The sequence below is a fragment of the Rhineura floridana genome, chromosome 8, assembly GCF_030035675.1.
Source record: "Rhineura floridana isolate rRhiFlo1 chromosome 8, rRhiFlo1.hap2, whole genome shotgun sequence".
Lineage (NCBI taxonomy): Eukaryota > Metazoa > Chordata > Lepidosauria > Squamata > Rhineuridae > Rhineura > Rhineura floridana.
The window spans coordinates 114313597-114335256 of NC_084487.1; the positions used below are offsets into that span (position 1 = coordinate 114313597).

Here is a 21660-nt window from a genome sequence, read left to right on the forward strand (position 1 = left end):
ATTTTTAAAAATAATTTTTGGAAAGACTTTTGCCTAGTATGAGTCAGTCATACACTTTGGGGTTACACTATCAGTAATTAATGTTACAGGTGTGCTCATAACATGCTAGTGTTGTGGAAGACAAAAATAAAATATATGTTTTCTGGTCATTCAAAATACAAATATTCCACAAAATAATCTAGTTACATAGTTTTATAAATGTTCTATATGTAGGCAGAGGGACCTCAGTGTTCAGAAGCAGTATGTATTTGTCATAAACTACTTATCTGAGAGTATTTAGTCACACATTGTACACAAGGTCTCATAATTTCTGATGAAAAAATATTCCTCTAAACTGTTCTTCAGTCATAGGTCATTTCCTGCCCCCAGTCCTTTGTAGATTGTTTTGTGCCCTTGGAACGATAGCTCAAGAGCCATGTCTGTGACATCATGTCTGTTCCTCCCCCACACCTCCTCTCTTCAAACACTGGTGTTTACAATCTCCCCCTACCTGCTGCAGTCGAGATCTGTTATGTGCAAAGCAACTAGGCATGTGAAGTTATTGTTGAGCTGCAGAGTAGTTTAAAAAAAGAAGGACTAGAGTAATTAAAACAAGACATTATTATTATTTATAGAAAGCAGTTTGGAAAGTAAAAGGTAAAAATACTACCGTCTGTTGTATTTCAGATAGTTCCTAAGATGGCCCTAAGGCTTAATAAATTACTAAGCTAAGAATCAGATATTTGTATACTGGTATCACAAGATGAACAGCTTTTTCCACTGTGCGATAACTAATGCACATCCCTAGGGAAAAGCCTGTCTTTAAAAAAAATAACATGCTAAGCGCACCCGCACATGCTTGGCCAGTCAGGTATGGTACTGCGGCTTACAGTCACTTGCACATTTTGACAAATCAATGGAAAAATGGATCTTCCAATGTGCATCTTAATTACTGACGAGAGATGTGATAAGGAATGTTGCTGCACATTTATTTGGCAGGCCGAGGGGATGGTGCTTAATCATTGCCATTTACTGAGCGCTTAGATTGTATGGTACATGGGAAGGCAGTTTACAGGACTTGTGAGACAACATCTCAGAGGAGCCTTGGGCTGTTTGCTGGGATGTGATTACATCAACCTTTCAGGGCATCAGGGCCAGTTTAATAGATGGCTAATTAAGGTCTGTTTAAATACATTTCAACAAAGATTGGCTCCCAAAGCAGCTTACGATTAGAATCCGTACAGAGCTACAATATAACTAGGGAAGGGATATGTTGTTATTCATTTGTGTGAAGGTGGGGACAGTCTCTTCTGGGTCCTGGCATTTGGGTACACAGTGACAGTTCTGGGCTCATCCCTCCAAAGAGAAAGGAACAGAAGGAGCTGCAGATGTGCTTGGGATTGATGGCAGATGGTAAATATTCTCGTTCGCAAAACCATCCCTTCCATTGATCTGCAGAGTCTTCTGGTTACTGATAGTTACAGTCCCAGTTCCAAGCTCTTTCCTCTGGAAGAAGACTACATACAATAAAGTATCAGTCTATCAAAAATGAATTTCTCTACCACAGCCTCTTGAGTATTGTATACTTGGAACAAATAAGGGATGGCCTTCACTTTATTGCCCTATTTATGACCATCCAGAGACGTCTAGCTATCCACTGTTGGAAAAAAACTACTGTAGTTGATTGGCGTTTGGTATTTTTTTGTCTAAGAATGTGTGTATTAGGTCAGATAAAGGGCATTTTATTGGCTTTATTTAGGGATTTTTAGTCTGCCCTTCAAAGATTTAGGATTCTTGCACAATAGTCTGTGAAGATGTTCTTAACAACTTCTTGCCTTTTTAGATTTATAGAAATTTGTTGGGGGGCTGTACACACATGTACGTGCGCACACACACATGCACACTTCATACAGAAATCAATTACGTTTATTGTTTATTTACTAGAAAGAAAACCACCTTGGTAAGCTAGAATGGAAAAATCCAAAGTGGTGATGATCACAGTGAATTGGAATATAACATTCTTTCTCTTGTTAAGTGGTGAAATAGGTTATGGTAAAAAGCTGGCAGAAATATACTTAAAATTGAGGAACAGGGCACATATCCGCATATGCTCAGCCAATGGATTTGTTTTCTGTCCCAGAAATAAGGTGCTGTTTTACACAATCAACTCCTGGTTTTCTCCCCGGAGCAGCGTAATTTTGGAGGGAGAAAAACAAAGCCTTTTGTTACTACTATTAAATCAGCTGCAAACCACTCAGAAATCTATCACTACATCCTGATCTACATTTTACCCACCTCTGGTTTAGAGCTTTTGAAGCAAGCCTTAGACTTGTGCCTCTTCCTCCCTCAGCTTCTAGTTTGAGCAAGCTACAGTTACGATATTTGAATTGCACATATGATGGTTTGGACAAACCAGTATTGGAAACTACAGCTTGAATTGAGTGAGTCCAAAGTTTGTTTCCAGTTCTCCAAACAATGCTTTAGAGCAGGAGTGGGGAATTGGATCTGGCCAGTGGGCTAGATCCAGAGCTTCCCTGCCTTCTGCAGGCTACTTTAACAGGTGAGTGGGGCTTCCCACCTGTCAGTCGGCTGACATCATGACGTTAGGTGGTCCAACTTCAAAGAAAAAAATCAGGAGTGCACTCCGTGTGTTCCCAATTCTTTCAGCATGAACCCAAGCTGGCCTACAAAGGAAAATGCCTGCAAAAAGCAGTGTTTGCAGGTACCATCAGTAGCTGATGGCTGATAACCCTGCTTTCAGCAGAGATTAGCGGCACTCAGCAACTCCAATTGAAAGCTCCATGGAGAACCAATCCAGGTGGGACTTGCATTTGGGGCCATATTTAAAAGCCATTGAATACAAGCCTTGCCTTCTAAGGAACAATTGAGAGTGCACATTAAGGCTCCTTATTGTTCCCTTGCAGACGTGTTTTTACCTTCCCCACACCTGGTTTCACATGACCTCAGTTGTAGGGCAGGTAGGCATGGCTTGGGAAAGTGGTTTAGCAGACCAAATTAGGCCCCCTGCCAGGCCTAATTGGACCTGTGGCCCAGAGGTTCCTTGTTCCTGTTTTGGAGGATCATCTGCACCAGAGCTTGGAAAAGTTACTTTTTTGAACTACAACTCCCATCAGCCCCAGCCAGCATAGTCACTGGATTGGGCTGGTGGGGGTTGTAGTTCAAAAAAGTAACTTTTCCAAGCTCTGATCTGCACCAATGATGTAGTTTAGCATAATTCTTTGGATTAAAATGGGGAATACATTGCAACAAAATAAACAGCTACTTTTCATTACAACTCATCTACAAATCCCACAAATTCTTAACAAAACAATTATATGCTGCTACAGTACTTAATGGCATTACTAAGGATTGCATGCTAATGTGGCTAGTTCCTCTGGCATTACTAATCTGACGGACAGCCTTTTTCAGAAATGTATAGAAGTTTGAAGCCCCTTTCACTTATCCCCCCCTCCCCCGGCATTCTCTAAACTAGCAGTAGGGATGTAAGGGTCTGTCAATCTGGCTGCTTTCTGTTTCTCATTTTTTCAAATCATAAATTCAGTTCTCCAATTTCTGCATCAATTTGCACAATATTTTTTTAAAAATCCTATGAAAATTCTTCAGCATTTTAGTGTGAATTTCTCCTAATAGACACATTTTGTATGCAGTGTTAACTAATGCACACATTTTTGCAAGCATTTTCTCCTAATATAATGTATTTTGTATATTTTTACTAATATACTCATTGTTGTGCATATTCCCCCTAATATGTGTGTTTTTGTCAACATTTTTTGATTGAAGAATTGCATTGTAAAATTCAAATAAGTGCGAATTTTGAAGGATGGCTGTGTTTTGCTTCTCTTACTGTTTTGGAAAGTGGAAATTTGATCAATTCAGCTTTAAATGCAGACTGAATCGAAGTCCTGTCCCATTCCTAACTAGTGGTGAGGAACCTATGACCCTCCACATACTGTTGGACTGTGACTCCCATTGCTCCTGACCATAGGCCTTGCTGGCTGGGGCTGATACAAGTTGTAGCCCAATAACAGGTTCCCTATCCCTGCCCTAAAAGTATGAAATGGGGAATTAAACCATGGGTACTGATCCCCAAATGTTGTTTTTTGGTGCAGTTAAGCTGTCCCCAGTCTCTTATGTAGGGTCTGTAGGGACCGTTTCATGAATTCAGCCAACTGTGTGAAGATTAGGACTGTGATAAGTGAAAATAGTTTCTGGAACTCAGTTTTAGCCAGTGAGTATGTTATTCATCTCCTTTCTGTATTTGGCAAACAGCTGGACAAGTGACCAGGCTAAATTAACCCTTACAGAGATTAATCCAGTTTTTGATGGAAGTTGAATGAAGTACAGTTTTCCTTTGAATACATACTGAATTTTTTGAAACAGATAGAAAAGTATAATATCCAGCTTTCTTAGGTAAACATAATTTGTTTCTTTATTTCTTTATCCAGCTTTTTGTCCTAGGACTCACAGTTAGAATTACTTACTCGTTTTTCTTTTCTGTTTTGCTTCTATTACATATAATTTTATCAGTAAAATATGGTTGTTAGAAGAGAGTATTACTGGAATCCATATGTATATATATTTATTCTTATTGCCCCTTAACAGAACATCCCAGAGCGGGTTATAAAAGTAATTCTTTATGTCTTTTGTTAAATCCTTTAATTTTACAAATCATTTATTTAGTTGGTTTACTGAAAAACCTTAAAGTACTGAAATACTTCTCTCCACTACCTTCTGCATATTTTGGAATAGGAATGTGGCTTTGTCCGTATGTAAAGAGTTTTGAAATACTGCTATTTCTGATGTCTAAGCAGACAGTGTAGAGCATAAGCTTTGCATGCAAAAGGTTCCAGGTTCAATTTCTGCCATTTCTGGGCAGGACAGAAAAGACTCCTGTTATAAATGATGGAGAGCTGCTATTAGTTGGTGTAGATGCTACTGAGCGAGGTACAATGGTCTTCACTCAGGATAAGGCAGCTTCCTAGAATTATATGTTGTAATCTGAGGATTGCCATGTTTCCAGTAGTTTACCTACCTCAATACTTCTGTTGCAGCAATCAACCAGGTACCTCTCCGGCAACAATTGGCAGAGATATGATTATGATATCCACCTTCTGTTTTGTGTTCAGTCCTTGGTATTTGGAAGTATCCTGATTCTGAAATCAGAGAGGTTATATTCCTGACTAGCAGCCAGGTTAGAATATTGATACAAAATATTTCCCCAAAGATAATATAACTAATCAGATTATGGTGTAAATGTGAAAAGAAACAATTGGTAATTACAATAATGAGGGACAGGGTGTGTGGGGAGAGATTGTTCATAGGTTCAATATTTGAATAGTAACTTGGTTTTTGCATGTGAGGGTTTAACGTCATTGCCTTAATGACAGAGCTGTAAACTTTATTTCCTCTAATTGTAAACTCAGGCATTTTGAGTGTTGAGTCTTAGTATCAAAATAAACAAGACAAACAAGAGGGAGGTATCAGCAGGCTCAGGTGATCCCTGAGATATGTAAAAATGCAAAACACTTTTAAATGCCTGAAAGAGGGTAGCCCCTCCCAACAGCATTATAAACATTTCAGTGGCTTCAAGGAATTATGCAGTATTAAGCATCGGTTGGAAAAGGCAAAGTGAAAACTGGGAATTGCCAAGAGAGTCACTTGGCCCTCTTACAGCTTTCTGGAAGAGGCCATGATTGGATGACATCCTCACAAGAGTGTTCCTGTTCAAGCAGTTGAGAATACATTGTTACGTCTTGTACGGATCCCTCGTTTCTCCGGATGAGAAAATCATAAAGATAAATAATCGGAACTACCAAATGTACAAAAAAGGGGGTTTGAATATGTTCTACCTATAAAAATGATGTATACATTTTGTACAGTATAACAGAAGAGAATTCAAACTTCCTACTCTTAGTGTTCCGTTTTCACACTGAATAGAATATGAGCATCACATTGTATTCTAAGTTTGTATGGTGTGCTGGCAAGACCTGTTTAGCTCTCATGCATCAACTGAAACAATATCATGGATTTTAGAGTATGCCCCATAGTTTTCTGTAGCTGAGCTTTGCAAGTGAAGATCAGTTAGTGATTGACAAACTATTTGGGGTTTTAAAAAGGATTTTGGACTACTGTTCCTGATACTTTGTTTGCACAACCACTAAACCTCAGTGGAAATTAAGTTTGAAAAGTGCTGATGTATGGAATGAGCAGCAGGGTTTTGGTTAACAGTGTTTTGGGTGTTGTTTTTCATAGGAGCTGGTGAATCAGGAAAAAGCACAATTGTCAAACAAATGAAGTAAGTATGTTTTAGGAGTGATAATAAAGTGAATAGATAACTTTTAGTTAAAACGAAGACTGATCTTTTTTTTCTTGCTTAGGATTATTCATGAAGCTGGTTATTCAGAAGAAGAATGTAAACAGTACAAAGCTGTTGTCTACAGTAATACAATTCAATCCATTATTGCTATCATTAGAGCAATGGGGAGATTGAAGATAGATTTTGGGGATTCTACCAGAGCTGTAAGTATTGATGTATTCTTTGCTTAAGGTTGACCTTCAGTGGTGTACTTCTGAAATCCATTTACAAAAATTCATGAGTTTTGTGGTGGAATTATTTATCTTTTTCTTTTGTCACGTCTTTTCTCATTCCCAACATCGAGGGCTCAGTTTGCAAAATAGGACCTTTTTCCATATCCCCAAATTTTGGAGTGGGTGAAAAAGTTAAATAAATGAAAATAAAACCAGTTAATTTCAAGATGTGGAAAACGTAAGATAGCACGGGGAACCTGCCACTCCCCATCCACCCTCTAACTAGGGGCATGGAGCCTTTGGCTGTCTGGATGCTACTGTACATCTATCTTCTCTGACTATTGCCAGTGCTGGTTGGGGCTGATGAATGTTGGAATCGAGTAACATTGGTAGGGCACAGCTTCCCCGCTCCTGCTTAAATTAAACCCAACCCATGTAAGATAATTGTACAAAGCTTCCAAAAAGTAGTTTTTTAAAGAATTTGTATTACTAGGGGTTGCCTCCCCTGCTAATTTTGCTTGCCAACCCCACCTATGCCCCACCCTACACCCCACCCTACAAGGCCTCCCCCCACTCCTCTGCCAGGTGCCCCCTAGCCATCCATCCCCTCTGCCATGCCACCCCCTACCACTCCCCTCACTGCCTCTGCCAGGTGCCCCAGCCATCCTCTCACCAACCCCACCCCACATGGGTCACCAGAGCCCCCCCACAGCATACACACTGGACGAAGCTCTTCCTCTCCCCCCTAGGTCTCTAACCCTCCCCCACCCCCCTCTGGGTCTCCAAATCTCTCCCACCCACCCCTCTTGGATTTCCAAACCTCCCCCTCCCTCCAGGGGTCTCCAACCCCCCCATGGGTCTCCAAACCTACTCCATCTGCCCATAGGTCTCTAAACCTTCCCCCTCCACGGATCTCCAAACCTCTCCCTTGCCCCCTGCATGGGTCTCCAAGCCTTCCCCCACTCTCCACTTACCTTACGGCCTTGCTGCTGCTGTTCGCTCACCCACCCACTAGGCCCAACTAGACCCTGCCTGCTAGGCCCTGCTACTGCCCCTCTTGTCACTGTTGCCACCATTGCAGGCAAGGTTTGCCTCTCCTTGCCCTCCTCGTCTGTAAGTGTCATGCTACCTGTGAACGTTTCAGTGCAGGCATGTGCATGTGCAGAAGCGTTCACAGGTAGCGTGACGCTTACAAAAATATAGTAGAGTAGGTGATAGGAGAAAAAATGAAAATTCATAGTTCCATTGTACTGTCTCATTCATATGATTGAATAGTTTTAATTCTTATATGGCAGCGCAGATGTCATCTCTGGACATCTCCCTCACTCCCCTGGATTGTGAGGAGGTCTTGAAGTGCATGTGAACTTGCTTTCCTCAGGGCAGACTGAAGCAAACAGCTGAACTGAATATATTGCTGTACCGAAAGTAGGATCTCCTGTGTCCTTAAGAAATGTCACACAGATAGTTTAATATACCAGGCTTAGAGCAGATTCTACTTTGAAATAACTGTAGGGTTCCTAGTTCAGTTATCCACTACTCCCTGTGGTGATAGGAAGGAGGTGAGAATCACTCCTAATCTCTCTTTGAAGTTTGGAAAAAGGGTTATCTGAACAGGGAATATGAATGAGCAAAAAACAGTCTTTAGAAGTCTTTGGCAAATATGTATAGTCTTTAATGTATATTTGGCAACCCTTAGTTTTGCATTTTAGCTACTTGAAAATACCCTTACCTTTTCCCTATGAGTCCGGCCATCACAGCGGGTGTTAGCTCCACCTATCGTGCGAAGGCAAGAATGTCTTTGAAGTCAAGACTAGGGGTGTCAGGCCCCTCCCACTCTCCAGTTCATTCTTGCCTTCGTACGAACAAGATTGGAATTATAGCGTAGCATTTAGCTAAGTCTCTTGTATTTGTTTGTGTATTTGTCTTCAAATCCTTCCTTTTTCTGTTTTGTGTTTAGCTTACTGAGGGTCCCCACAGAGACCTCAGCTGCGGCTCTCTTCGTTCTTTTCCCAATCCTGAGCTATTCATTTCAATTTATTTTCCTTCCTTGACTGGGGGCTCCCTCTGAGACCGCGGCTGCGGTTCTCTTTGTTTTTGGCCGTTTTTGAGCTCCCCCCCCCCCGGCTCTGTTGCATCCATTGTCTGGGGGCTCCCTCAGAGACCGCGGCTGCGGTTCTCTTTGTTTTTGGCCGCTTTTGAGCTCCCCTCCCCCCCTGGCTCTGTTGCATCCATCGGGAGCTAGCAGAGATATTTTTCCCTGTGTCGGGCTGCCTTAAGCAGCGCTCTAAGGAGCTCTTGGAGAGACCACGGCTGCGGTTCTCTCCCAGGCGGGAGCTTGCGGCTGCGGCTCCCTGCCCTTTCTTTCCGTCACCCAACTTTAGCCGGCCGGGGTACTGCCTCTCCGGAGCCTGTGGACTCGGCTCTCTCTCTCCCATTCTCTCCGTAGTTTTAATTTTCGACACGGAGAGGTCTGCACTCGGCGGCGACGGAGGCTTGTCTCCTGCTGCCTCTTACGACACAGCTTTTTCTCGGCACTCTCTGTCTTGGGGTTTTTTAGAGCCGTGAGTGCGGCTATCGGCCCCGCGGCTCCTCCTGCGAGACTGTGCTGGGCAGCCCTTCCCCCAGTTTGTTACCAGGCGGCCGCCATTGCTCCTCCTCCCTCCGCCATTTTTGGATCATTTTTTCCCGCTCTTTTTTCCGGGCGCTATTTTTTGAATTCAAATTTCCCACCTTTTTTGTTACCCTTCATTAACCATCGGATACCTTCCCTGCAGGCTATCTATCCGTGTGTGTGTTGTATATGTGCTGCAGACAGACTTTCACTGGGCTGACTTACACACAAATTTACTGTGGCTGTAATCCTAGTGCCTGGATTATATTATCAAGGCTGGAGCTCCAATCCTACTGGCTGGATCGTATTATCAAGGCTGGAGCTTTAATACTAGTGGCTGGATTGTATCATCAGGCTGGAGCTTTAATCTTAGTGGCGGACTCATACTAAATCTGATTTATATTGGTATATCCTGCCCCCTCTGGGGCCGTGTACCACGCCTGAAACCCAGCCTACAGCACTAATCTGAGTGTGCCAACTCTAAATACAGCCTATATCATATTACGTTGATACCTCAGTGCATTCTGCCCCCTCTGTGGCAGTGCATTTCACCATCTGCCAGTGTATTCTACCCCCTCCGTGGTCGTACGCTGTGCCAGTTCGGGTCTTTACATCCTGCCCCCTCCGTGGCAGTGTACTGCACCCAAGTTCAGATAAGATGGCAGAACAGCCAGGCATGTCGCAATCAACCCATATGGTGCCAGATCAGCCAGGCATGCCACAAACAGCCAAGCCACAACATCCTAACATGACTAAGACCAGACATGCCAAGGCACTGGCTAAGACAAAACATCTTTCCAGCCATAGCAAACCAAAGCGCCCACGTTATGTTTCTGTGCCAACCACAGCACAAGCACACATAAGCGATATTCTCCATTCTCCTGCTGCTTCCTCTGCCGAGGAAGAGTTTGTTGGCTTCCCCGCTCTGTGTTCGCCTAACGAACCTCCCTCTGTTTTACCGCTCCAAACATCTGTTCCAATAGCCCCTCAGGCACATACATCTGCCACATCCGGACTGCAGCTGTCTCCTGATTTCCTCTCCCAACTTCAAGCCATGCTGGCATTTTTCACCCAAATGCAGTCACTACCACAAGTTCCTGCTATACCTCAACTCAACATGGACCAATGTGCGTCTCATGAAGCTCATCCTTCCTGTTCACCAGATCCCTTTGACGTAGCCAGAGGCAGATGTACGGATGAAGCCTCGTATGCGGAGGAGTCAACTTTCACTGACCATGTTGAAGGAGACGACTGGAGCGACTATTCAGATCATGAGGAGGATACATCGTATCGTTTGTTTAATACCTCAGACTATCAACCGCTAGCACGTAGAGTAGTTAATACCCTTTTTCTCCAGTCTGCACCTTCAACTTCGTCCGCCCCAGCTATCAAAGGGGCCAAGGTCCTCAAATCACCTGCACCTATTGAACACTACATCCCGGTGCCGGACCCAATTGCCAAATTAGCCTCTGAAGAATGGGCTCATCCACTCCAAGCTCGACGCTTCAAGAACCTGGCTGACAGACTTTACGCCCTAGCTCCAGGCTTTGCCACCAAGTTAGACGTCCCTGGCATAGATGAACCAATCGCTCGCCTCGTTTCACGATCTCTTTTGCCCAGGGAAGGGGAATCCCACCTAAAGGACACTACTGAGCGACGAATAGACTTCGCCCTCCGCAAGAATCACGAGGCCACTGCCCTATCCATGCGTGCCTCCTCTTCAGCCTCCATTTTCTCCAGAGCATCTATGATGTGGCTGGATGACCTTCTAGAGGACACTAACCCTGATCCTGTCGCCCTCAGAAGAGCACTATTGAAATTGCGTAAGACAGCAGCTTTTGTGGCCGATGCCACTCTGGATGCCACTCAGTTAGGGGCACGAGCCATGGCGGCTCAGATAGTCGCTCGACGGACCCTCTGGCTTCGCCACTGGCAAGCTGATTCAGCGGCCAGATTGAACCTGTCCAGGGCTCCTTACTCCGGATCTCTACTCTTCGGCGAGGAAGCTCTAAAAGCAGTGCTAGTTGATCCAAAAGACGCCCACAAACCGGTTCTGGCCACAGTCAAGAACATCGACCACAGGCCTTTCAGGCGATTTCCCTCCTTCCATTCTAACCAGCCCTTTCGAGGAACGCAGCCAGGAGGACGAGGCCGCGACTTCAGATCTTATGACCCCAACGCATTCAGGGGCTCCTGGAACCGACGCTCCCAGGGCAGAGGTCAGTACCAAGGGCGCAGGGGCAACTCATCGTCCTCATATAAGGGAGGCCCTCGCCTACGCAAGTAGTACTAACGCCCTCCCCATAGGTGGCAGATTACTTAATTTTGGAGATCGATGGCTGCGCCTTACTACGGTCTCCTGGATCAGGGACCTTTTCAGTTATGGCTATGCCATAGAGTTCTGGGCAACCCCATCAGACAGATTCCAACCGTCTCCTTGCCCAAGGGCACTAGCCAGGCACAACATCATGCAGACAGCTATACACCACCTCTTGGACATAGCGGCGATAGAGCCAGTCCCCACAACTGAGAGGTTGGAAGGGGTGTACTCCCTCCTATTTGCTGTGCCAAAACGAGATTTATCATGGAGGGCGGTATTGGACCTCAAGTTTGTCAACCATTTTGTAACATATCGCAGGTTCAAAATGGAATCACTCCATTCCATTATGGAGAGTCTGCATGAAGGAGACTTCCTGGCTTCTATCGACCTTAAGGAAGCGTATCTCCATGTGCCCATTTGTATAGCCCACAGAAAGTTTCTTCGGTTTGCTTTTGGCCACCAGCACTTTCAATATAGAGCGATGCCATTCGGCCTCTCCTCTGCTCCAAGAGTGTTTACCAAGGTGCTACTCATCCTAGTGGCTTACCTCCGGACCCAAGGGGTTCATATCTACCCATATCTGGATGATCTGCTAATACAGGCCAAGTCTGAGGAGCTGGCCCATCATCACTTAATGATCACCCTCAATGTTTTGCAGACCTACGGCTGGCTTGTCAACTTCGACAAAAGCCATCTCCAACCAACCCAACGCCTACTACATCTAGGGGCAATGTTGGACACCCTGCAGGCAATGGTCTTCTTGGCTCCAGATCGCATCACTGCCATCACAAGCATCGCAAGGTCCCTGATGCAACAAACATCCGCAGACGTCATGCTTCTCGCCAGAACGCTCGGGATGTTCATTTCTACAATCCACATTGTGCCATGGGGTCGTGCCCACACTCGGTTCCTTCAATGGATTCTGTTGCCTTTTCAAAAAGACATTGCCAACTCCAACCATCGAAAAGTTCGTTTGAGCCCCGCACTGCGCCTCTCCTTCCGCTGGTGGACCAAGGTTCATCACCTCTCCAAGGGCACGTCGTTCAGAGAACCCTGCAGAACCGTGGTAACTACAGATGCCAGCCTCATAGGTTGGGGAGCCCACTGCAACTCCCAGTACGTTCAGGGGGTTTGGTGCACCGCAGAGCAATCTCAAAGCATCAACTGGCTGGAATTAAAGGCTGTCCATTTAGCTCTACGTCATTTTCAGTCTCTGTTCCCTTTGGACCGTGTGCTCATTCGAACAGACAACACATGTGTAAAATCACATTTGAACAGACAGGGGGGCACCAGGTCTTGTCCTCTGCAGAACTTAGCCTCCCTCATCTTTGTCTGGGCAGAACAACATCTACAATCCCTGAAAGCAGAACATCTCAGAGGGATTTGGAATGTGACAGCAGACTGGCTCAGCAGACAACAGGTCTTTCCGGGAGAATGGAAACTTCATCCAGCCATTTTCCATCGTCTCCAGTGTCGGTTCGGCGTCCTCTCAGTCGACCTGTTTGCTTCCAGTCACAATTGCCAGCTTCCCAGGTACTTTGCCCGATACCTGGACTCAACAGCAGAAGCAGTGGATGCTCTGACAACACCGTGGCCAGACGGTCTATTGTACGCCTTTCCTCCCATTCCATTGTTAGCCAAAACCTTGAGGAAGGCCCGATCCGAGAGGGCACAGCTGGTTCTAATAGCACCATTTTGGCCACGCCGACCGTGGTTCTCAGATCTTCTGGCAATGTCAATGATGGATCCTTGGACACTTCCAGTCAGGCCAGACCTCCTATCCCAGGGTCCAGTAATGCACCAGGACCCTACTTGGCTCAATCTAACAGCGTGGCGTTTGAACGGGGACATTTGAGGTCAGCTGGACTGTCTGACGCTGTGATTGATATTATGTTGGCCTCGAGAAGACCATCTACCACTCGTATTTATCAACATACCTGGGTGGCTTTCTCCAAGTGGTGTCAATCTCACCACCATGATCCATCCCAGGCCACTGTGCATCAGGTGCTGCAATTTCTCCATAGCGGCTTTATGATGGGACTTCGACCCAACACTTTACGTCGACATGCGTCCACTCTGTCGTCCATTCTCTCAGTGTCCTCTCCTGGAGATCATATTTCCTCACATCCGTTCATCAAACGCTTCTTGAGGGGAGTCGCCCTACGCTCTCCGGCTGTTGTCCATTGGTTCCCCTCATGGAGTTTGCTGAAAGTTCTGCAGGCTTTGCAACGCCCTCCGTTTGAACCCATCAGGACTGTGCCCCTACGTATACTGTCCTTCAAGGTCTTGTTTCTGATCGCAATCACATCTGCCAGACGCGTTTCAGAGTTGGGCGCATTGTCTTCTGCTCGACACCTCTGCGTCTTCCATAAGGACTCTGTTGTGCTGAAGACTGATCCTTCCTTCCGTCCCAAGGTCGATTCAGTTTTTCATTGCAACCAGGACATTGTTTTGCCTTCCTTTTGCCCGAATCCTACCCATCCTCTCAAAAAGGCTTGGCATTTGTTAGATGTCCGGAGGGCTCTCAAGACCTACCTGTCTAGGACCCAAGAGATTCGACGAACGGAGTCTCTGTTTGTATCCTTTCATCCAGGGTCTATGGGGCATAAAGTATCCAATTCTACCTTATCCCGTTGGTTAAGGGCATGCATTACTTTAGCATATGAGTCCCTGAAGCTGTCAGTCCCAGCTAGTATTACGGCTCATTCTACCAGGTCAGCTGCCACTTCGGCTGCTTTTGCCACTAATGCTCCTGTTGCCGATATTTGTAGGGCTGCAGTCTGGTCTACCCCACACTCGTTTATAAGGCATTATAAAATTGATCGTTATGCCTCTGCTGACGCATCTTTCGGCAGACGAGTGTTGCAACAGGTTCTTAATGAGGATTAACACGTGGGTGGTCCCTCCCTGTATGGGCTGCTGTGGTACATCCCGCTGTGATGGCCGGACTCATAGGGAAAATGGACCATTGGTCTCACCTGAAGGGTGATTTTCCTATGAGTATGGACATCACGACCCTCCCAGTTGGAGGATGACTATATATTTTCTAATGTATTATATGTTACGGTTATGCTATTATATTTAAATTTAAGAGTGAAGTCAAGACTTCTAGTTCTGTTATACTGCTATGTTGGAGTCATGTTACTATGCATGGTACTATTGCGTTATTTTCCTGCTGCCAGGCCGGTTGGCCTTATTCTTGTATTTTTAGATATTTCTCCTTAGACTCGCTGCGAATGAACTGGAGAGTGGGAGGGGCCTGACGCCCCTAGTCTTGACTTCAAAGACATTCTTGCCTTCGCACGATAGGTGGAGCTAACACCCGCTGTGATGTCCGTACTCATAGGAAAATCACCCTTCAGGTGAGACCAATGGTACAATTTCAAGCAATCACTTCCTAAAATGTGTATGAAAATAGCTGGCTCTTGGATCCTGCTAGTAAGGACTTTGTATTAAGCATGGCATTTTGGAAATGTCATTTTAAAAAGCTTCATTTTTTTATTGTGTTCATTTACATAGATGTTAAGTTTTATTTAATTTGGTTTATGTAGATTGATTGTCATAAAGTTTCTTGGAGCCTTGACAGTTTTTCTTTCCATTTTTAACAGGATGATGCTCGTCAACTCTTTGTTTTAGCTGGAGCAGCAGAGGAAGGATTTATGACAGCAGAACTTGCTGGTGTTATCAAGAGACTGTGGAAAGACAGTGGTGTTCAAGCTTGTTTCAACAGATCAAGAGAGTATCAGCTTAATGATTCAGCAGCATAGTAAGCATAAAACAAGAATGATAACTTTTGCCAGTTGTGTTACTACAATGGCACAATTGCCAAATTCATCCTGCTGCTGAAAAGAGATGCAACAAGTGAGGAATACAATAAGCAAGAGACCCTTGAAATAAACTAGTATGATCTAGAGCAGCCTTTCCTAATCTTTGGGTCCCCAGATGTTGCTGGACTACAGTTCCCAGGATTCCTGAGCATTGGTCATGCTGGCTGGGGCTGATGGGAGTTGTAGTCCAGGAAAAGCTGGTGTAGATAGACTTTGGGGGGTATTCAACACTAGTCCTACTCAGAGTAGACCCAGTTAAGTTAATGGACATGACTAACTTAAGTTCATTAATTTCAGTGGGTCTTCTCTGAGTAGGGCTTAATTGAATGCAACTGTTTGAAATAAACATACGTGTCATTTGTATAGTTCTAGGAACTATCTCTAAGCTAGCTGAGCAAAGTATTCATTGCAATATATTTTAATTTTAGTATAGACAAAAATATATTGTCAGATAGAAGAAATGTAACTAAAGTAAATAGTATTGTCAATCTACAGTGAATTGCTATTGACTTTCCCAAAATGGAAATAATTATAATGTTCTGAAGTTTTAATTTTATACATAGGGTAATGTTCAACATAGGTCATACTCAGAGTAGACCCATCGATGTTGGATATCTTCCATAAATATTTATGCACACACAAGCATGTGTAATAGAAGAAAATGAAACATTGAGGCTGTTACAGATTCAGTAAGATTTATGCGTGCTCTTTGCTTCCAAAATGGCTTTGCCTAGATCATGGAATCAGATTGACCTGGCAAAGTGGAAAAATATACAAAATGTTGCTTTTAACATATTACTATTCCATACTCCATGTATTCTGCAAACTTAGGGTTGCCATAAGTTGGAATTGACTTGAAGGTAGTCCATTTCAATGAGGTGAATGGTGTTTCCTTCCATCCTCACATAATTTTAGAGTGGCCAAAACATGTAAGAAATACAGCCTTAATTTTCCCCAGTGGGTTTTTACATGTAGAAGCAGTCTTAAATTTAATTAATTAGTCGGAAAATCAACATTAATTTCATTTACTGTTGCATTTAATCTAATATATTCACTCCTTCTGAGGCTATCAACATGATCCTATCCATATTTGCCTGGATGTACATCCCACCAATGTCAGTGGGACTTACAGTGAAGAAAGTGTACATACTGTTCCAACCTGACAGCTCAGTTCTATGTTTGCTCAGAAGTAAGTCCCACTATGTTCAGTGGGACTTCCATTAATTTTTATGTTTCAATCCTGTGCACACTTACTTGGGAGGAAGCCCTATTGATCATAATGGGTCTTGCCTCTGAGTAGACATGCAGAAGACTTTAGTGTTGGTAGTTGGCTTTATATTTTGCTCCTTAATTCATGTTTTTAAATAACTTAAGGGTAAGCAGTTTGCTATCACCTAAATGTGCCAGATGGTTTATAATAGTTCTTTGAAACTGCCCATAATTCATCTGTACCCTAAGCAATACCTGAGGAGCATATAGTTGGTATCTACTGTATATGCAGTTCATTTTTATTTATTTATTATTTTATTTATATCCTGCCCTTCCTCACAACAGGAGCCCGGGGTGGCAATTTTAACTTTCATATTATACTTAAAGTATAATGATCAAGTTGCTAATTTATTTTTTATTTTACAAATCTTAACAAATATTTGCAGCTACTTGAATGACTTGGACAGGATAGCCCAGACTAGCTATATCCCAACACAGCAGGATGTCCTCAGGACTAGAGTGAAAACTACAGGAATAGTGGAAACTCATTTTACTTTCAAAGATCTCCATTTTAAGTGAGTATCCACAGGAAATGTGAAATATATTTTGTGTATATATTTGGTATAAAATGTTAATAGTTTTGAAGAGTAAATGTAACTTCCATTCCCCGGAGGTTCCTGTACGGCAGTCCTGACCTTGGGATGGATTCCACGGTAAGAATTTCATGTTTTTTACAAGCGTAAATATTTCCTGACCTCCACTGGAAAATCCTGCCATCTAATCTGAGATATTGTAAAGGGCATGAAGAGGTATATCAACAGTCTCTTTTTCAAATGTTCATGGCTTCTACAGCCAATTCCTTCTTTCTTTGATTGTCAGTCACAGTGTGCTGAGAGAACTACTGTGAACCAATAGTGCCTTGCAATTGTGCCTCTGTGCAGACTATTCTTAACTTCCTTGAGAGATAAAACACACAATTTTTCTGACTTTTCTGGTAACTGTGTTGTGTTACATGTACATCAACATTTAGCTTTTTATCTTTTGAGGAAGTGCTTAATAATTTTACTCCCATTGGTGAGGCTCAAGTATGCATGATGCTAGTGCTTCAACATACTTCTATATACATAAAAATGTAAGCCCCTAATCCATCACACTGCAGTCTGCAGTGCCACAGTGGCGTTGAGAAGTGCAGCATGACGACCTGGCTTCCTGTGATGGAGAGCAGGATTGTGAGTAGCCAGTGGCCTGGGAAATCTGCAGAGCAACAGCCTGCAGCATCTCCGTAAGGTCTCCCTTTTCTCCGAGGGAGGGGAAGGCAGGCAGACAGGAGGCCCAGCATCACTACCGTGAGACCTCCCTTTCCTCCAAGCCGTGTGGTGGTGATAGGGGGCAGGCAGGCAGAAGAGTGAGCAGGCTGTGGTGGCCACCTGGGTGAGCTGCAGAGCTGGCTCCTGGGAGGCCTCAGTTGCAACCACAAAGCCTTTTTTCTGGCCATGTGTGAGGGGCTGCCAAGAGGTTCCCATGCAGCCCTCCCACCACCTCCACCAATATCAGGGAAGCTTCTCTGGCTCATTGCAACAGTGGAGGAGGGATGAGGTGGCTGGGACCAGCTCACGCAAGCCTTGGAGGAATGACAGGATGGTTTAAAGGGAGGAGGGGGTTAGCCAGGTCTAAAGGGGGGAGGGAATGGGAGGGGGACTCAGCCAGGTCTAAAGGGGAAAAGAAAGAGGCTTGGCTAGGTCTAAAGCGGGGGAAAGGGAGGGGGCTCTAAACCCCCCAGTGGTGGGGAACCTTCTTTGCTCCCACCCTACAGGCTAACTTTAACAGATGGTGGGGCAACCTTCCTTTCAGTCATGTAACATCACAAGTATGTCATGTGATTGACATGTGGGTTGCCCCATCTACCTGTCAAAGTTGGCCCACACAGTAACAGGAAAGATGCTTGCCCACCCTTGGTTTAGTTAGTTGGGGGAAAGGGGGTTGGCAAGGTCTAAGGCTAGAGGGATGGGGGGGTTGGCAAAAATTGTGAACAGAGGCAGAGCTCCTAGAAGGATGCGGAAAAATAAACAGATCAATTAATTCATTGGGCATTCTAAGGTGAAGTATCCACACTTGTAGGGAAAATATTTTAATGTAAAACTATAGCCGAATACCTACAAAAATATAGCTTTAATGTAAAACTATAGCTCAGTTTGAAATAGTTGTGTTTGTACTATATTTGTCTTTTAAAAATGGGAGTTTATAAAAAGAATCCACTTTTGCTCCTTTATAACAGAGAACTCAAATATATTTGAAAATGTATTGCTGTTGGAAGAGTAAAAAACATTTTTTTATATTTTCATTAGAAAAAAAGTTAAAATACAGTAGCAAAGATTTAAAGATCCAAGCCACAAAAGATTTAAAGATCCAAGCCACCAAAGATCAGACTGTTATACAATGGGCAGGATCCAATTATTTCAGGGGGTCTGCTCAGAGTATGACTTAGTTGGATCTCACCCAGTATTCAGAATAAAACAAAGGAAAAGTTAAACATGTTTCTTAAACTATGCTTGTTTATTTGTTTATTGCTTAGTCCAAGGACCATTGCAAGAAGGCACTGAATACAAAACATTAAAATATTTAGGACTTTCATGTAATTTCAAAAATCACAATTAAAATTAAATAAATAAAATGTATAACTAGTCTTAAGGTAATGAAGCTTGACTTATAAAACAAATAAACATTACAATAACAACAAGTAAAATAACATAACATCTAATAACATAGCAGAGCATTTTATACACTCATATCTCCAAATCTCTATAACAATTAACAGAAATGGAATCCAGGAACTTTTCCCTGCATCTAGCAGCCTTCACCGCAAAAGCAGCGACCCTCCGGATCACATACTGATTTGTTGTTTGTAACAAGAAACAAAGTTTCTCTTTCACACCTCAAAATTTCATTTTCTTTATATAACTGTATATAACTGGCACTCGAGTATGTAATGTGCCAAATCCTCCGGAACTGGCTTTCCACAAACACACAACGTGTCTTGTACTGGTATACCGTAAAATCTCCCCCATTTCATCATTGTATCCATTTGTTCAAAGCATAAGCGTGTGTAGGCTTTACGGACTTCCATTTCCAAGGGGAATGCCAGGTATTAAACTATGCAATTTAAACTATGTTCTGAACTTTTGTCTTGTGTTCTTATAATTTTGTATTTCTGATATTTCTGAGACTCTAAATTAGATTTAGTTTATCCTATATCTCTTATAATAAGTCACTTTATACATCGATATCCTCTGCAACATGTTTTTATGCATCCGTTGTGAACACTTGTTGTTTCCAGTATTTGACCACCAATACATAAGCAGCTATTAACATGATTTCTATCATTTTAAAAATCTTCTGTCACATCTTAAACAAAAAAACAGCAGTACAGGATCGAGTCGAATTTTGCATCCAGTAATCTTCTTTTTTGTATTTTAATTATATCTCAATTGTTCATATTTTCCTATATCCCCAAGAAATACCACCATCTTCTTTACAACTCCAACAATAAGTGGTGGAGATTTGGTACTTTTGTTGCAGTTTAATCAGTATAGTGCCATAAATGCAATGTTTTATTCATGTTTTCCATACCTGCAACATCTACTTAGTCTTTTCCTGGGATACCTATCAGGAATTTTCTTTCTCTTCTGTTTTTAGTACCAGTCTCAGTACAAATCAGAATTCTGATTGTGAAAGCCAATTAATACATTTTCAAAATTACTCAGCAGTCTAAATATATTGGAACGTCTTGATGTTCTTAAAGGACAACTGTTTATGTACCTGCAACAGTTCATGTGTGGGATGGGTACCTCATCATGTTCTGTCTCCCAACCTTTACCTTGGTTATCATTTCAATTAGTCAGCAACTGAATCATAGCTGTTGATACTGCTACTTGGCAGAAACAACAGGGAAGAAGCATCATAAAACATATGGAACCCAAGAGAGAAAGAGAGCTAATCGTCTTTTCTTAATATAGATTTTTTTGCATAGCCTTAAAAATATAACTCAAGAAACCATATAATGTTTAATCAAACTGTCAATAAATAATTATTTATTATTTTTTGATTGTAGAATTATTAATGGGAGGGTCAAAAGACAAGAATAATCTGCTGCAATCCTCCCAACCACTATGAGAGATCCCAGTGACTATTTTTTTATGTCTTGCTGTACATTTAATAAGTTATTGAAACTCTACAAACCTAATTTCTATTTGCTTTAGTTGCCATTGAAATGATGCATTTGTAGGACCCAGCCTGAAAAAAATGTAACAAGCAGGTAGCATCCTTGACTGTTGTGAGATGCTATGGCTTGGATACAAAGAAACACTGCAGCTCCCTACCCCCCCTCAAAAAAAGTCACCCCTGCAGATTTGGATTCTTTGGGAAAACATGGAATGTGTCAGGGGGCAGAAATCAATGAAAGTTGGTGGAGGACTTTGCACAAAGAACAGGTTTGGATCCAAGCTCATAGAACTATAATTGTTTTCTTTGTCCTGGTTTTTAATGCAATTTTATTTTTCTAATTTGCCATCCTGTTCCCACCCCGGCTGCCCATCACTGTAACAGACATACATTGCATTGGAATATGGAGGCACCATTATGTAGTAAAATCAGTATAGTGGTTTCTTCATGTGGGACGCTGAATATTGGGATTAATTTTGCAATCCATGATAAATTTGTACTTGTAATTTTGGAGAGGAGTGACCATAGCCCTATTCATGAGGAAAGGTTGAAGGAACTTGGCATGTTCAGTCTGGTGAAGAGAAGGCTGAGGGGTGACATGATTGCACTCTTTAAGTACCTGAAGGGCTGTCACACAGAGGAGGGTACAGATTTGTTCTCTGCTGCCCCAGAGGGTAGGACTAGGTCTAATGGTTTTAAGTTGCAGGAGCGTAGATTCAGATTGGACATTAGAAGAAACTTCTTGACAGTAAGGGCAGTTCGGCAATGGAACCGACTGCCTAGGGAGGTGGTGGGATCCCCTTCGCTGGATGTCTTCAAGCAGAGGCTGGACAGCTGTCTGCGAGAGATGCTGTAGCTGTGGATTTCCTGCTGTGAGCAGGGGGGTGGACTCGATGGCCTACAAGGCCCCTTCCAACTCTATGATTCTATGATCTACGATTCATCCA

At 43.1% G+C, this 21660-nt stretch overlaps 1 protein-coding gene across 1 annotated transcript in view; it reads left to right on the forward strand.

Moving 5' to 3' along the window:
• Window positions 1-21660, forward strand: part of GNAI1 (G protein subunit alpha i1) — a 50055-nt gene that overhangs the window by 11597 nt on the left and 16798 nt on the right. Inside the window, exons 2-5 of the mRNA XM_061582151.1 lie at window positions 6253-6295; window positions 6378-6519; window positions 15068-15225; window positions 16942-17070. Coding sequence (XP_061438135.1) covers window positions 6253-6295; window positions 6378-6519; window positions 15068-15225; window positions 16942-17070 — 472 coding nt within the window. The remainder of the gene's footprint in view (window positions 1-6252; window positions 6296-6377; window positions 6520-15067; window positions 15226-16941; window positions 17071-21660) is intronic.